Genomic DNA, 19,779 nt, shown 5'->3' with positions numbered 1-19,779 from the left:
ATCCAATCCCGAAAGAGTCTCTTGAAAATTTAAATAAACGCGAAAACTGCATCCCGTATTGGCGCTAACGTAAAGTTTAAGGAATTTTAATAAAATGTTGTGTACGACTTAAAAAGTACTTTCTAGAAAATATAACATTGCGCGATCGTAATATCTTTGACAAATATTTATCCGCGTGGTGATGATGATATCAGTGGTGGCGGTTCAACGGAACGAAATATATATGTATATGCCATATGCGATAGAGTGAAAAAGGAAATATATTTTACGAGAGACAGCAACAGCGATGTCACGGATCTGTAATTTCTCGTTCCAGCCGAACATACATTTTTTCATGCAGTTACATCTTTTCCGATAAATAGACTAAATAAGTTACGAAACTTCTCTCTGACAACCCTGTACTCTATCCTGTTCTCATTCGAAGAGCGTATGAAGGAAGGGGATATAAATCGTGCGAGAAAGTCATACCAGTTCGTTGCTAGCGAAAGGACAGTGTAATTCTGTTGAAACGGAGCATGAAATCTGGACTAATCAAATCGCAAAAACTTGTTTGATATCTAGAAAATCGAAAATATTTGTTTAATTACAAGCAAAACAAAATATTTTGCGATTTAAGACATTTACTGAAATTTTATTATTAGTTTGAAGCAAAGCTATTTTTTTAAGGTTATATGTGTATAAAATATTCTTTTTTTAATATTCTTAAGATTTTATATAAATCGCACTAAATTCTCTTTTTTTCAAATTTCTCCAAAAGATTTTAAATTAATCTAATCTTTAAGTGAAATAATCTCGAAAAAGAAAAAATGCAGAATATCTCTATACAAAAATGATATTTTGCTCTTCAAGCAAATTTGCAATTTATCAAAAAGGAGCTGGTTTTCGTAGATGAACGTTGCAATTTAATGACATGTATCTCCGTTATAAGTATCTTTTGAGGATCGATTAATCGCTTTATTAATATTATATTACGCTGTAAATGAAAGCAATTTTCGCAACCTTGGGATTTGCACGAAATATTTTGAAATTTTATTATCCATCATCTTCCATAACATATTGTTTATGTAAACTGCAGAAACTTTAAAAACTCAAACTCAAAACAGAACTCAAACTTATTAAGTTATTAATTTGACTTATCATTATTGACAGTGAGTATATTTCATAGTGTTTTTCAATGTACTCTTACTAGGTTTTTAATGTTTCAGAATAAATAATTTCTATAATGGAGACATGATAGAGAGAGAGGGAGGGGAGGAACTATGAGAGATAGCGCTTCCAATAACAATAGAAATCATCATCTATTCACGTCAATTTCAATAAATCAGATTAATATTCCATTTGATTGACGACTTCATTATCTCCTGCAGTAATTGCCGCTATATAGGGTGTTTCCAAGCGTTATATTATGTTTACTCTTAATTAAGATCTTTTGAATATTATGAGCGAAAAAAGGATTTTTTTTCTTTGGAGTGTTTCTATTGTCAAATGTTGTCAAAGTAAATTGACAGATTCAAGACAGATACTTGATAACTTAAGTGCTAATTACTAATTCTATGTGTGTGTGTCAGTTAGTATGATACCATCACCATCAACAGTATGCAGTTAGGTTCGTTGTATATGCATGCATATATTCCATGAAACTACCAATACTTTGCCGCAATTACTGTAATTGCCTTATATCGAAACGCTGCACGTTGGGTCGATCGAATCGGCAAGCATTCCAATTAAGCCGCCGACGACGATTGGATATCCCAAATCTCCATCGCTGTGTTCCTTGCTCGAAATATAGTTTATTACTTTTAAAAACAAAAGGATCGCGCACTCGCACAGTTTAACTTAATCCTCAGTCATAATTTTAAATCAGCCGCAAATTGCTATTAGTTGTGAAACTGCTATTCATTTTTGTTATGTTTATTTTTATAGTTTTACAAGAATTTATAGGCTTTAAAACACTTTAGATTATAATATCTTGCTCTATTTTAACATAGAGCCATCCAACTCAGAATCCAAATGTGCGATAATTCGAGAATAATGCCAGTAATATCTGACGATACTCGTCATTTCGCCGCTAAAGGATATCTGTTTTTGTCAACTGCACGATGGTCTGTTCATAAAAAGTGGAATTTTGCCAGGCGCTTAGAGGAGAATGCTGCGGAAAAGGTTGCATTCCAGGAGCGGATCTATCTTGGGAAGCTAGATACGATCTTCTTCGTAAAAATCATTTCAGCAACAAGATAATTTTGACCGCAAATATTTGTAAATGGAAAAACAGCGGAGCGTTTCTTGTAATATCCCATTATCCTCCTGTTACCCCATTATCCCCGTTATCCTCCTGTGCATTAGAGATTTCGAGAAATGGATTAACTTTAAATCGCGAGGTGCCACCATCCGCTCCTGAGGAAACTTCTATTTCATTCTACAGTCAATGGCAGTTGCGGCGCGGCTTCGCGCTTACGACGTACGTGTTTCCCTTTTTGTCAGGATATCGCATTAAGCCTGCCTAATGTCACTCGAAGAAACGAGCGGAGGGAGGGAGACGGAGAAAAGTGGAAAGTATAAAAAACGAGCGGGCTCGATAGATCGATCCGGCGGAAATTTCTCAGGGGAACAACATTCGTGAGCGCGGCGCCGCAGGCCGTTCAGACGCTATCCTACATCCATCACGCGGAATTTGCACATTCGTGTTGGACAACTAGATTTACTGGCGAAATATCCATCGCGGCCGTGAGGGAGGACCGTAATCATGAAGAAACCTACGTAATTTATAAGGCGTATATAAATTGAAAATTATTTATAGAAAAAAAAATTTATTAATTTTGGTATAATTTATATTGTGTATAGATGAATATATTTGCATTTTTATTTTATATTAATGGCGCGGATTAAAATAAATATTTGTCGTATATACGCGCAACTTGGGAAACTCGAATATTAATTAATCGATAAAAAATTGTCGCAATAAAAATTTCTAGATATATACATAAAACATATATATATATATATATATATATATATATATATATATATCTTCGTTTAATTACGGTGTAAAAATAGCTACTTCGTAATAATCAAGAAAACATTGTAATCGCGCGCCACAGAATAAATTAATAAAAGATTAATCATCACTTATCAGTATATACTGTAATGCATATATGTGCACATAAATTTGTAATATTCGTAATGTTAATTTCTTACACGACGCAAAATTTGTGCTTTTATGGACTATCGATACGCGATACGTTTTATCAATCATGCGAAATTAACAATTTTGTCCCGCACACATATCCGTTTTCAATAAGAATTAATATCACGTATTCGAGAATTGATTTATCCGCGAGTGCGATTCGATAAGATCGGTCCTTTACGAGATTCGTCAGATCGTTCTATCAATTTCCACTGCGTTTTTCAGCTCGCCCTCGCGAGTTTTCTCGAGTCCACGTTACTGCGCTTCTTGCACGCAGCAGGGGAATAGATTGACTGAAATTGACACCTACACTCCCGTCCATCAATGCGAATTGACGACGACCGAATTGGATAATCGGTGGAAACGCCACGATCGCGGCGATGATTTTGCGCCGAGCGTTGGCTTGCCCTTGTTCTCATTCTCACATCACTGTCACTTTCGCTCTCGCTCGATTTCCCCTTTGCCTTTAATTCCTCAACGTATATTTTTTACAGATATTTTTTACGCTCGTTATTTGATACTAGCGCGACGAATTTTTTTGATTCCATGCAATGTTTGAAGAATTAATATTTTTATAGATTTTTTTATATTTTCCAATGGGCAAAATTTTTATTTCATTATAAGAATAACAAAAAGAATGTAAAAATGCTAAAATTCGTACAGTTATCTAGTACGTAATATTTGCAAAAATTAAGTATCGGATCAGGAAAAAGTCACACATTTATGTTTATTGCGCTATAGTTTTGACTACGTCGAATGATAATTCATTAGAAGTCCTTCATAAACACGCCGCTATCTGGATTGGATGACGTATGAGGTAATTAACGGTTATTCTGCGCCTAATTGCCCGAGCGATTATGACTTTTCCGCGTGCACATCGTTGCAGCGCCATAGTGTTACGACGATCACGTGAACAAAGTTTTAAAGCAGCGTTCTTAATAAATCGCAAAATAAATCTGCTCATCTATGCGGTTTTACCTTTATTCTTAAACATATAGAAGAATGCAAGAGTGAATTTAATCAAATAAATCACTTTCAAGCTATTATTTATGTCGGTATTATAATTACGCCTTAATTTTGTAAGATTTCTAACGATCGAGTAATATAAAACACTAGTAAATATAATTTTGACGTATCTAAAAAGTCATTTAGAAGTTTAATTAATAAGTATAATGCTATTATATTATAATAGATATTATTTATGTATATAGATTTTTATTTATCACAAAAAGATTATACACATGCTGTGTGTGCATGTGTATAAAAAAATAAAAAATTTAAATTTTCTTACATATATGTATACTGAGAAGAAATTATATTATAACTAAATATTCCGTGTAGATTCTAGTTTTTTAAACACATTTTTTAAACACATTTTCGTTTAGTCGCAAGAAATGAATTATATACTAAAAATAAGTATTTTTATTACAGGTGGATCTGGACTTAAGGATGATTCGATCGAGGACTCGGACTTGGACTTCTTACCGTTCTTTGCCTTTAATGGTATGTATATTTATAGTTTTTGAGATAGAAAGAGAGAGATATAGAGAAATGCTATACATAATTTCAATACATAATTTCGATATCAGAGTTTGTACTTTTTAATAATTGCGTTATGCAATTATTATATACTGCATCACGCTTTCTGCAGTTAAAATCAGCTAATATATATTTGGAAAATTGAATAGGAAGAGACAGGAAAGAGAAAGAATTAGAAAAAAAATAAAAAGCACTAACACTAAAAAGAGAATAGATTTTGATCATTAACTTTCATCAGTACGCGTACATTTGTTCGTATTTCCATTGCATGTTTAACGTTAAATATAGCCGCGAAAATACTAATTTTATTCGTCCGATATAAATACCGCATTTAGCATAAATGCGAAATGATCGGAATCGAACTTTTAGTGGCCGAATGTATGCGTGCAGAAAACACAGATTTCGAGATTACAGACGGTCGCGTAACAAATCAGGTGCTAAATATAGGTGCGAATACATCCCGTTATTTTCATTAGCGCCTTCGTGTTCCTGCGCTCTAATCACACAAATTCGCAAATGCGGCATACGAACGTGCGTATTGCCACTGACAGGTGGGGATCATAGAGGCGTGCGCAAATATCGCACACGCATCGCGCGCTTACGGCCGGAAATGCAACACGCATCCACGATTGCGTCGCAAGCGTCAGGCTCGTATTTCGCTTACATGCGGTTTGTCTGAGCGTAACTTCCGTCAGTCTGCGCCTATATGGACATTTGGTATTGTTTATGGTCTACCAATTATCACGTTCTGTCGTTCACTCAGAGCGAGACTTGGTTAGCAACGGCCATGTACGATACTAATCAATGGCTATTTAATTTCGTTTAAAAATTGATTATGTGTTAATTTCGTCTGATTTTACGTATAATATAATTTTCCGATTATAACTTTTAACATTATTTGAAAATGATTTTTTTTATATATCTACTCGAAAAGTGTAAACATATTGGAACGAATAAAATTTAAGGTAAAATTGATGTATAAAAACAAGTTAAACTTTTTTGTTGTAAAATTTTATGTATGTTATTGCATAAAAATATGAATTTTTACGTAATAATATACAAATGCAAAGCATTTTTACAAAATAGTTTTGAATGTTTAAGAAATAATTGCCTAAATAAAAATTAGAAAAGAGATAAAAAATTTGTTTACAAGAGATATGAGATATATTTACGAGATATATTATAAGTCTCAACATAAGACGTAGATATGAGTCCCCTTTTTTTTTAAACAGATAATGATAATCGAGGTTTCGAACATCCGCTTTGGCGTAAATCAACATTAAATGTAAATGTGCCCCCTTCTTTCCTCCAAGTAGATAAAAATAATTGGTATTTCAAATATTCGCTTTAGCGATGCGTAGAATCAGCATTGTGGCCACCACATGCGTATTCTACAGATTATCGCACTGCTTTACGGAAGGCAACTTCCGCTCTTCTGCGCTCTACGATGATGATCAACAATCTCCCATAAACCAGCTCGACTGCGATATGCGCCATACCACTATGTAATATACCACTTGTGTATATGTGTATGTGTATACAACTGCAGTAATAATGTCTCGCGGGTAATGACTTGCTTATTCGTGTGTGGGTGCATGCGTGCCACCCGTCACTCTCGTTACGCAACAATTCGAGCCCCGCATATATCGCGAAACGATACCGCACCTGTAGACCACTGTGCCTTCACTCTGACAATGTATCGCCATTTGACCATTATCGATAATCGCATTTAAGAGAATTATTCATATGAAACTAGATACTCGCATTTAACATAATTTGAACAAGATTTTCGTCGAAAAATAATATCGCCGAGCATATAAACAGCTATATTGAAACTAAAATAGAATCTTATATTTTAGTGTAAAATATATTAAACTCAAACAGACATTTGAAGACGAAATAATAGTTATAAATGAAATAAAAATATTTTATTAGAAAGTTTATAAATAATAATTTTTTAATTATAAAATCATTTAAAATATGTTATGTAAGTGTGTATATTTAATTATTCAAGATAAATAATAATCAAGATATTTTTATATACAAGAAAATTTAATCAATCCATATCTTTGTTTTCAATTTTATATTTCTAGATTATCCTGATTTATGTGTGGATTTACACACATTTTTATCTTCAAGTTATATATTTGAAAGATTTAATAGAAATAATTTATTTAAATAAATTTTTTGTAATTATTAATTTTGATTTTTTATTATTTGTAGTATTATATTTATTTTTCGTTTATTTTGTTATATGTAATATGATGAGAAAAAATTTCAGATTTTATTTTCAGAAAAAAAAATAGATTAATAAAGTTTTCTATAATAATTTTATTAAATTTAAAATATATTTTGTGAATTTTATTATCTCGAATCTTTTCATGAAACTCGATATCTAAATATTAATATAAATTATAAAATCAAATAAAAAATTAAAATATTTTTGAAATCTTGAAGAAAAATCGATATTAAAATTTTGTCATATGTTCTTCTTATTTCGGTTTCTGAAAAAGTAAATAGAAGAATAGACAAATACAAATGTATGTTGATATGTAACATCTCTGTATTTCTACCCTGTACATTGAAGAAATTTGCAAAAGATATAAATATACGTTACAGTCGCGCAATCGCAACCGAATGTATTTGAGAAACTTGTTTATCTTCATTTTTTTTTCCTATCGAACTCGAACTATACAGTGTGCCAGTGAATAAACAAAACAGTGAAAGAACCGTTCGTGTTGGATGTATATTTTCCTACTTTTTTACTAATTAATATGTAACAAAATTCTTGTTAAATATTTTCATGCGTTTCGCGCGCGACGTGCATTTTATAAATATTTATAAAGCTTAAACAATATGCATCAAACGTCAAATATGCATCCGAATAAGTAAAAATTTTACATAGATAACAACTGAATAATATGGCGGCTTAAAAAAATTTGCGTAGTTCTTCGAAATGTGATAATTTTAGCGATTGCGACAATTTCTGCTTTAATGTGTATACGTGTATTATGTTCTTATCGTGGAACATAAAAACTTAAACTGTAAGATTATGTCGCACTATTAATCGACATAATTATAACATTACATCGGGACGAGAAGAAATAATAACAGGTAGCAGCAGTATTCTAATGAGAGACCGGGATTACTAAGAAATATTATTCTAATTAGCCATCTCCGATTATTATCGGATTGTAAAAAGCTACAAATTGCTCGGGGCAAATCAGTTTAAGAGACAACTATAAATTTTTCCGTTTTAAAAAATATAATATTTTTAAGTTTTAAAAAATTAGCTTTAGTTTTAAAAAATTTAATATTGATAAAAAGAAAAGTAATATTTTCACAACTTTGAAAATCCAGTGATTAACAATTCGGTGTTAATATTAATCAATTTAAAAAGATATATCAAAAATATTTATGAAAATTAAGATAATTCCTTTGAATATAATTATAAAAAATAAAATTATGTACACTTAGGAATATATGTTAGGAATACACATGTACCGAAATTTTTTTTTATATTCATCCATTTTAAAAAATACTCTGTATTCGTACATCACATATAGCGCTAAATCTGATTTGAGATAATATTGTATCGAGATACAATTACATTGAGCTTTAGCCGAAGAAGAAACACAAGATTCGGGATCATAGATTCACATCTTGTTAACTATCTATCGTCCTGCGATTGTCACCCTTGTCACGGTGGTATCAAGTCATAAAATTTGGCGCTAGTGATAAATATCTCTGTGCATGCGTACATTTGCATGGGCGCAAAAATGTGCGACATAGAAAGTCGATCGATCGATCGACATGATTAACGGTGTTATCGCGTGGAATTTCTAACAAGGTGATTCCGAGATCCCTAACGGACTAAGTACAGGTAGACGGCACGTGCGTCGCACGCTCGACAGAATAAAATCCATGGTGATAAACGTCATGTTTCATGGCCTTTCGAAGTAGCACAGCCAGGTAAAGGTCGCGATATTAATGTTAAGCTCGTAACAAGATGAAATAATGCAGACGTGAGATTAACTGTATGCTATATATAATCTGTAACTTGCGTCAACTGCGCATCACTATAAAAGGATAGAGTTCTTTTAAAGGGAAAATGTACTGAAAAATTAAATTAAATATGGATATATGTAAATGTGTAATAAATTAAATATGAATATGTGTATCTGATATAATTATACGACTGCATTAAATCAAAAATATTGGAATTGCTAATGCTAAATAAAAAAAGAGTGGAAGAACAATTTTGGGAAATCCTCTCTCTCTCTCTCTCTCTCTCTCTCTCTCTCTCTCTCTCTCTTAAATACAATTTATAATAATTATATTTATTTATATTCAAATATTAATATACAAGAAAAATAAAATACCTAAATTGTTAGATAGAGAGATTACTAGATGTATTTTTAACAGATATTGCAGTATAAATATGTGGAACTATACCAGAGTATTGATAGTTTTATAGTTTAATGTCATTATAAATTTTTTTAAGCGATGATCCCTTTTACAACCATCTACCCTTTCAGGAAAGAAAGCTTTTTCCTCTTCTGAAATTTCGCTCAATATTGCGCGCGGCGTGATTAAAGCGTAGCCGAAAATTAAATTTTTCAGAGAAAATTAACAGGTCGCGCAAGAGAATTAATTGGCGCGACCTCTGCTATTTTCAAAGAGCCATTCTCTCGTTCGGCACATTTTGCGAGATAGCGAAATGGATGCCGTAACTGCGCGTGTATATGCAAATTAATAAATTCATCAATTAATAAACTAATAGATAAATTTGGCGATAATCTTGCGCGGTATAATTGGTTAAAAAAATTTATTAAAAGAAAAATCTAATAAATTTTCCAGTTTTTAATATTTTATAATCATTAGCGTCGAATAATTTTTCTAAATATCGAAATATTGAATTTTAATGTTATTAAATTATATACATTTATGTAATAAAGAAAGATATAGAAACGACATATATGGTAAAAATATACAAAAATGTACATATATTTAATAAAATGCATCTTCAGAGTTTCGTCATTAAATTTGTTTTAAGGAGTGTAAGTTTTTGCGTCCAAATAGACATCTTGTGTACATTTCATAAAGACTTGTGAGAAAAGAGATAAATTTGTGAACCGTATACATAACTGCATATGATATCCCTTACGTGTATCTCGTGTATCAAATTCTGCTCGTGCAGAAATGCAATGCACGACGGATAGTTTCAGTAGTATGCCTATTTGCAAGTCGCGACACGCACAAGTCACCGCAACATCAGAAGCTTTGATTACTATTGCTTTGCTCGATCGAGCAAAGCGAGAATGGATGAAGCCACTGTGCGGAGGACCATTCGTCCATAGAATTACAAATGTATTAAATTAGAAACTCGTGCATTTGGTTTTCCTCTGCATGATTATTATAAATTGAAATGAATTCGTCGATGAGTAAAAAGATTTGCGTTGTAACAAAAGCGCTCTCTCATGATTGCAAAGTAAATATATGGCTTTCAAAGGTCGCTGCGAGATCGTGCGTGGCTTCAAGGTCGATACACGAGAGCACAAAATTTATCTGATCACTTTCACTATTAAGAGGATTTTAACGGCGCGACAGAGACAGAGAGATCGGAGCACACTGCCAAAAGCACGAGAAAGAGAAGATGATCGGTCCAATCGATCCGCCGCTCTAACGGTATATAATACGTAATCCGAGGACCAAAAGCAACCGCGGACATCGAATGAGCAATTTACAGTAATCGTTGATTGCGCGACTCGATGAATCGTTATTCAAATCCGCGTGACGCAGCGCCGTGGAAGGGCGGCCTGGAAATGGACCCCGGGGACCGGCAGTTACTCCGCGAGCATGAGAGCCTACGGATGCCAATTTCCCGATGATTTCACGAGCTATTTATTATTTTAACGCTGTCGAACAGTCTGAAATTTAATACGATCGCAATGGCCAACTGATTTGCATCAGACGTGTCTCGGAATGGCTATAAATGTAGAATCACTCTTTTTTTCTCTCTTTCTCTCTCTCTCTCTCTCTGCTCTTCCCCTGTTTCTCTCCTTCTCTATGCCCAATATACATAATTTTAAAAGGTAATGTATATGTATTTTGTTCTTCTAATTATAAAAATTTTTTGATAATTAGTTAATTGGAACTTATTTCTTATAGCTGTACTTTATTATTCATTATTTTTATCTTTGAATTAATCCCGACTAATTAATAGCCGATAATTCGGAGATGTTCTATATACATAGAATATCTCTGAATTATCGACTATTAATTAGTCGGAATTAATTCAAAGATAAAAATAATGAATGTATGAAATATGCCAATTAATTAATTATCAAAAAGTTTTCATAATAATTGTTTACAGAAAAATATAATTTATTTACATTATTTTTTAAAGTTAATAACCAATAATTATCAGCTTCAGATATAATGATAACAATGTAATAATTATATTTTATCGGTGATCAAGTTCTGAATCATGAAAGCAAAAACTTGTCGCCAAATCGATATCGAGTTTGACAGAAGGTCAACTGGTCTCAAAAATTAGGTGGGATATAAATGTGCATATATTTAGCACAAATATAATTTGTGAAATGAATAATATTTATATGCTAAATATGTGTACGTTATATGCCCCACCTAATTTTTGGGACCAGTTGGCCTTCTGTGGAATGATATCGGTTTGGTGGCTTTCGATATTGATTTCCGTTTTCGTAATTCAGAATGATTCGTCGGTAAGATATAATTATTGCATTGCTATCATTATATTGAAAACTGATAATTATTAAACATACAAATATTAAGATATTAAAGGCAATAAGAGCCAAACGCGGGTGATCGTGCGACAGTTTCATAGAAAATTAATTTTTCTGTGAAACTAATATTTGTGCACAGGGCACGGATTTATCTTGGTTAAACCAAGTAAAATTTATAATCTCAATTCGAGATTCTTATAATACCCCCAAAGAAGTTATAGGTGAGAAAAATAACAGGCCGATATATGATAATTATTAATTTTATATGCACTTTCATGTTACATTAGATAGATATAAAAAATTTCACAGAAAATATATAAAAATTAGCAAAGAATTAAAGCTCCGTAGCACATATAATAGCGATATAAATAATAATAATAATAATAAATAAATATATATGTATATATATTATATTATATTATATATATATACAGGGTGACCCATTTTAACTTAGGCAGCCAAATAACTCGAAAAATAAGCAAGATAGAGAAAAATGTTTTAGACAAAAGTTGTATGGTTTCGAGGGGGCCATAAGATGGTATCATTGGTTTGACCTTGAAGAGTCATTTGAAGGTCACGTGAAGGTCACTTCAATTTTTTTAAATGGAACATCCTATATATTTTTGTACATTCTTGTAGCTCATCTCGAGAGCTTTCCAAAACACTATAATTAAGTACATTTTCGTTAAGTACTTTTTGAGTTATGAGGCTTGAAATAATTTCTTAATTTTACATAAACCGTAAAATATCTTGTAAAATATTCATTTTTCGATTACCTTACCTTAATAGTTTTATGTACAAAATAATGAGAGGAATCAATTGGTGTAAAGAAAACACATAGTTGTTTCGAAGAAAAAATATGTAATTTGCAATTAACAATTCCATATTTTTTCTTAAAAACAACTATGTGTTTTCTTTACACCAATTGATTCCTCTCATTATTTTGTACATAAAAGTATTAAGGTAAGATAATCGAAAAATGAATATTTTACAAGATATTTTACGGTTTATGTAAAATTAAGAAATTATTTCAAGCATCATAACTCAAAAAGTACTTAACGGAAAGGTACTTAATTATAGTGTTTTGGAAAGCTCTCGAAATAAGCTACAAGAATGTACAAAAATATATAGGGTATTCCATTTAAAAAAATTGAAGTGACCTTCACGTGACCTTCAAATGACTCTTCAAGGTCAAACCAATGATACCATCTTATGGCCCCCTCGAAACCATACAACTTTTGTTTAAAACATTTTTCTCTATCTTGCTTATTTTTCGAGTTATTTGGCTGCCTAAGTTAAAATGGGTCACCCTGTATATATATATATATATATATATATATATATATATATATATATATATATATATATATATATATATATATATAATTACTACCGATATATAAATCAATATTATGAGAGTTATTAATCGCGACAATTTTATTTTGCAAAATTGATAGCGCAGATTTAAATTCAACACTCGTTTTATTATTTTATTAATGCATCATTATTAAATGAACGTAAGGTTAGGCTAGTTCTTTACATCTCGTGCTACAACAAAAATATATATAATCTTGAAATTTGCATTTTTAAATATTTTTATTCCAAATTACTTTTAACATTCCCCGCGATTCGTACAATATAAAATTGTTTACTTGTTGCTCGCTAAACTTGAAATCGATATCGTTATTTTCTTTCGCTGATTTAGCGTATTTGTTAAATTCCGCTTCGTATTCGGTGCACGTTGAATTTCGAAATAAGCGTTTATGGACGACCGTTTTTAACAATAACAGGCCATTTTGCCAGCTAATTAAAATTATCGCGTGCAAAAAGCCGGTAACGCGACGATTTCGGCAATATATCCAATGCTACCATATCCTTCCCCTTTCCCGTTTTCCCCTTCCCATCTATCGCAAATTTTTCTATATGCAAACGAAGCGACTGTCGAATAATATGCCGACCCGACGTGTCCTCATTGAGATTCCACATAGCAATAATCGGCCGATACAGTCGACTATTTTACTCCAGCAACCGCATTGTAAGCGCAATAAAGTATGCAAAATTTATCGGCACGGTTGACGTACTCCCCGTTTTCTCTCCGCGTATATCCGATCACGGCATAAATTATTATTACATTTTACGAAATACTGGGTCGCGGCATCAACTACCATTTTATTTATAACGCGCACCAAACGACGTCTTATCGCGGAACCGCGGGAATTGCATAACGACATGCGAGTTCGCAGACATGTAAGAGATATAAATACCCTTGGGTATAAATATTTATATATTATATCATGAACATTTAAATTATACACAAAGTCTGAGATATAACTACAAAATAAAAAAAACCGGGTTAGGAAAGCAATACGCTCAAATGAAGAGAATTAAATGAAGCATTTTTGTTTTTAATTTAATAAATATGACGAAAAAAAATTTTATTTGATTATAGCAAAATTAAAATTAATATTAATTATCCTTCCGATCGTGCTTAGGGAAACAAATTCATATTATAGACGTCGTATAGCGCAAACGTGCCGTTAAATAGTGTCGTTTATTATGTTCGCTCTCTCGATTCTTCAATGTGTACACAGTTCTTTTCTCCGGAATTGTGTGGAAAGAGACATAGACGTATTAGTACCCTCATTTGTATTGTTTGATCCAGGGTTTGACTCTTGATTCATCTATACTAGTGTGCACCCGACCTGATTCGCGCCAAATCGCAATAAAGCGCTATTGGGTCGTTAAAATGAAACGAAACGGTAACTACGCGGAAACAACGATGGAACAATCGTTAAATGTACGACTCGAAATGCAAAAATTTTAAATATAATAGTCATTAGGCCGATCTCCGGGCATAACTGTATTTAATACAATCTTAAATCTACAATCTTAATATTATCTTAATAAGAAGATAGATAGATAGATAGAGAGAGAGAGAGAGAGAGAGAGAGAGAGAGAGAGAGAGAGACACAGAGAGAGAGACAGAGACAGAGAGAGAGAGAGGGAACTTATAAAAATTATAAATTATCAAATAATTAATAGATAAAATTATATGTATTGATTGGTAATAAAGTTATACAGCGTATATCGATCTTTCAATTAATCTGTAATAAATTATCGAGATTACAGATTTGGCCGAATTATTTTTAATAAATTATCGAGATTACAAGTTTTATCGAATTATTTCTAATAAATTATCGAGATTATAAATTTTCTCGAATTGTTATTTTTTCAAAATAAATCATTATTCAGATCGATGGATTCATCATGGCTTGCTTCATTTCCTAAATCAAAATCATGGAAACGCAATTTTGTAATGCAACGACCACATATGGTCTTAATAAACACGTCATCTCCAAATGCTTGACAAATATTTTTTAAACAGTCGCCAACGGTTTAAATTCAGTTCTGCATTATCAAGCGCACTTTACTAAATCGTTGTTATTGACATTTACAAATATAAAATCAAGCAGCCAATTTAAAAATTATATAAAAATATTATTCATACAAATTATCACGTACATTTGTATGAATGTATAGAATGATATAGAAAAATATTCGTTTTTTAAATTCTTTTGTTTTTTTTTCTTTCAGATTATTTCGATAGAATGAGACAAAATTTCCTGAACTATTTTTGGAATATACCTGATGTTACGAACCTTAAGATTCCTGAAGGAGCGAATACAACTTCCACTGTTAAGGTAAATACATACTCACTCAATAGACTTAAGTTAATTTATAAATTAATGATTTCGCTACATTCTTCAAAATAAACTCGTCCAGAATAAATCATTCATAAACTCATCAATCAATAAAATTATTTTTATTATTATATTTTCTATTGCCGATCATTATTCGTTGTGAAATGAAATATTATATTTTTTACGTTGAACGTTTTTGTTTGTGACTGAAAAAGTGAAAACATATTTTGAGTTAGTTGATAATACCGTCCACGAGGAAGTAAAATAATCTGTCGATATACGAGGAAGTTTCGCGCCGCGCCGGACACGTCGTGAAGATGATGCAATGCCAGCAATTTACATACGTGTACACTGCAGTAAAGAGAGAGGGTATGAGAAAGAATACCAAGTTAACAATGGTATAGAAGCGGTAAGTGTGCGGTGATAATAGTGATCGAATTACTGCATTTCTCGTCGCGTATTGTTACACGCGTGGAATCTGCGCGCACCATTCCCTTAATATGTAAATCGCTTAACGCTTAATGCGACTTGCCGTACAAAGCGCGACGAAATAGAAATAATAGAAATGGATAACCGGCCGCCGAAAAGTTCGCCGAGTGTCGGCGATTTTCTTTCTCGGATACAGCATTATTCGCGTGTAAAGCCTGTCATTTGCACGTTACATACCCTTATAAAACAGAAAAAAGAAAAAATAAAACTGATTATTCTTTTCTAAGGTACTACAATTGAAAGAGAGAGAGGAGAGGGAGGGAAAGGCAGCATAAATTTGTATTTATCTTTTCATTATTTGTAATAATCGAAATATACTTAAAAGCGTTAAATTTTTTCGTGAAAAATGTTCTCTTTCATAAAAAGGAAACTTCCATTGGCATTTAAACATGGATAAATATGGATATAAAATAAAGGGGGAATGATACAATAATATGTACATTAAAAGTATGACATGTGAAAACGAAACGTGATTTAGCATTTTGTCAGGAAAATATGGAAATATATTGAATTGGATATTTTCTTCATTGCGCTTTCACACACATACACACGTGTGGAGAGATATAGAAAGTTTAACTAAATACATAGAGCGGTTTTAATAATTCAAATCAAAGCAACATTTCTTTATTGATAGAATAAAGTACCGTACTGCATCTTATTCACTGTCATATTCTAAACGTGGCGGTTGCAAATTCTTTAATAATGAAGCTTAATTAATTTTGATGATGCGTTTGTCACTTGTATAATCGCAAATTGTTCGAATAATCTATTTGTACCCTGTTTAAACTAGCTCTTATTCTCTAGGGCTCTCAGTTAAACACACACACATATATACATCATACTATCATTATACTATTTGGATATTTAATGATATAATAAATTGATTAGATAGCAAAGTATAAATTATACTTAAAACTTAAAAATAGGTACAGAGGCAAATTTTAAACCGATTATTAATTTTAGAGATTATGATTAATTTATGATTCGTATGTAAAAGATAGAATAGCTTTCTTGTAATCATAAAATCAGTATGCAGTGTTCCTCCTAGAGATACATTATACTAATCTAATACGCGTACTGTAATTCGTTTGATTGCAGATTATTGATGGTCATGTAGTAACGATCAACGAGACGACTTACACATCGGGCGACGAAAACGGCGGCACCGCATTCCGAATTCGCATAATCGATGTGAAACCGGAAAATGACACTCTACTGATCAGCAATGGCAATGCAGAACCGACAACGGTGAAGACGGAAGCGGAAGGGAGCCGCGAGACGGTGGAGGACATGAACAACGAGATATCGAAGAACACGGATCTGACCGCTTAAAAAGTGGTCGCTCATTCGTGGTCGATACGTCGATAACGGCATATCGAGGTCGATTTTGGGGACGAAGAAAAAACGATCCCTTATTACGTGGCTGTAGTAGAGTAACTTTTCGATATCGCACCAAGTGCATCGCGTTAAAATAACATTATTGTATAATATATAGTTGTATTTCTGTTGTTTTTTATAGCTCTTCAATACGATTGATTGTTTACGACGTTTACCTGCGTCTTTTTTTAAATAAAAGATTGTTACTGCTGTAAAAAAAGGAGCCGGAATATTTACAAAGAGAAATATGTGAATAATATAAATTAAAAAAGAGTTAATTGATTTTAATTAAATAAAGCAATTAATTCATGTAATTTTAATTAAAAGATTAAAAGCTTCGAATTAACATTAAATTGAATAAAAATTTTTAATTAAATTGAGTTAACTTTAATGGGCTTCAAAGCTTAATACACTTCTACATTCCAGAAGCAGGACTTTAAAAAATAATATGGAGTTTAAAAAATTTTTTTATAAACTAATAAAAGAGATTAAAAACTGATATTTTTTAAATTATTTAAATGCATATATAATTAATATTCGTTTTTTTCTACTTAAATGCTGCACAGAAAAGGTAAAATGCCAATACACAAAACTAGTCATGTATGCTAATTTATTGGTTGACGACCGTATTTATTCACAGAGAAACTATTTTATAATATATAATATCGGCCTCTGATTGATTATATAACTTATATTAATTATATAACTTATTTACATCGTTTGTCAAGCATAAGATTTATACTGGTTCAGTTTGTTATGTACGGCGCAATAAAATACGAAATAGATATTCTAATTGCTAGTTGTATGGCATTTCGATATTCATGCAACTGTGCAGAGATTTTTATTCTATAAAAAAGTGTAAGGTTAATATTGCACAAAAGTGTACTTTCTGTGCATATATTCAGGTAATTTTATCCTCTTTTAGTTTCTTTGATAATGCCTTTGATAGTGCCTTTAATGCATAAAAAAGTAATGTCTAATAATATATAGTTATATAACAAACATTTTTATACGCAGAAGTAAACGTTCGTAAATAATTTACAAAGACAGGGGAAATTTCCATAGAAAGATCTAACGTCGTGATCAATGTCTGATCAGTCGTTTAGATTAGTGTCCCGATTTTTTAACAAAAAAAACATACGTTCCTGTAGCTCTATATTTACAGTTTTTACTAAACTTACAGATACGTTTCTTATATTGTAAGCTGATTAGAAAGAGAAAAATGTTGATGCCAATAAAGAATAAAATATATGAATATATTTAAATCGAATCCCGACAATATATACATATATAAATACAAATAAGATACACTTTATATATTTATATAAGTTTATAAAACTTAAGTGTCTTGCACTATGTGCAATTAAAGTAATGTGCAATTTAAAGATTTTAATATTTAAAGTAGAGCTCGAAATTTAATTATCCGTCCGCTATCCGTTGCATATAGATAAGTCCCGCAAATATTTTTTATAATGTGTATCTGTATAACATATTATCTTCAGTAAATTACAAAATTATTGAAAAAAATTATAAAATTGAAAATACTTGATAGCGACAAATATTAGCTGTTGATATTTGATTCAATAATTTCATAGTCATATTTTTTTAGAAATGATCTGTGTATCGGTTTTCCGAATTTTAATATAAAATTATGTAATAATATAAAAATCTAAATTAAAGTTAAAAGCATATGAATATATCTTAATATATTAAACAGTAAAGAAACAGCTGATGTATGAACAGAATATTAAATTTTTTAAATAACTTAAAATTTTCCAAGAAAAAAAAATACTAAACATCTATAGATGCGCGATAAAAAATTTCTGAAATTATATAAACATAAAGACAGTGCAAGTATCGATTATTATTATTATTATTATTATAGCCTCTATAAAATGCTAATATATTATACTGCATATATATCTTTTTTTTATATCCATTCCTATAGTGATACTAACAATAAGTTTTAACTCCTTTTTATATTGATTTACATAGGATATTATCAATGGTACAGGACTTCAGCAATGTTCCATCTATATATGTATTTTTTTATTTATATATTTCCATAATATATGACACAACTAATTCTATCGAAAATGTTCGATTCTATCATATTCAAAAGTCGCGCGCTTTGCGAATTTCCGGCCGTGTAGAAAAAAAAGTGTAGCGACTACTCACAACTACAAATTATTGATAAAGTAGCTTAATTAATTACTATATATAATATTGTTTTATATTACTAATATTTAATAATCAATAAAGTTAATCACAAAATTCGTTAAAATTATTTTTAACATCATACAATAACTTGTCACAAACTTGTATGCATTTTGTAAATTAATACCTTGTAAATAGATACGATTTGCAATGAACATTAAACCTTTCAATAAAGATGAACGTTTCAATAAAGATATAAATCTAGACTCACCGAAATTCCGGCTTAATTCTTGTTGGTAAGTATCGTAATTAATAAAAGAACTTGAAGGAAATGAAAGTAATTTTAATACGTGTACGCCTCTTTCGCTTTTTCAAAACTATAGAAATTCGAGAAATCTGAATTAGCATTAAACATAAAATACATAGAGCGTTGTCTATAAACAATAGATGTATGAATCTGATGTGATTCGTCTAGACTAGGCATATTCTTACAACTAGACTGCCTAGTTATTATTGGTTCCCCGATTGTGGCCAACTTCACGGTGGAGGCATTATTGACGCCTCG

General features: G+C 31.3%; 1 protein-coding gene across 1 annotated transcript in view; it reads left to right on the top strand.

The window, feature by feature from the left end:
* Nucleotides 1–18,308, top strand: part of LOC145971094 (icarapin-like) — a 30,125-nt gene extending 11,817 nt beyond the window's left edge. The window contains exons 2-4 of the mRNA XM_083098403.1: nt 4,616–4,687; nt 15,085–15,191; nt 16,779–18,308. Coding sequence (XP_082954529.1) covers nt 4,616–4,687; nt 15,085–15,191; nt 16,779–17,012 — 413 coding nt within the window. The 3' untranslated portion in view covers nt 17,013–18,308. The remainder of the gene's footprint in view (nt 1–4,615; nt 4,688–15,084; nt 15,192–16,778) is intronic.
* The last annotated feature ends 1,471 nt before the right edge of the window (nt 18,309–19,779 follow it).

Source organism: Camponotus vicinus, unplaced genomic scaffold (assembly GCF_025532165.1).
Source record: "Camponotus vicinus isolate PSW18456_S1 unplaced genomic scaffold, iyCamVici1.0 SCAF_4, whole genome shotgun sequence".
In the NCBI taxonomy this organism is placed as follows: domain Eukaryota; kingdom Metazoa; phylum Arthropoda; class Insecta; order Hymenoptera; family Formicidae; genus Camponotus; species Camponotus vicinus.
The sequence above is the reverse complement of the archived record's forward strand: the minus strand, read 5'-3'. Positions and strand labels throughout refer to the sequence as shown.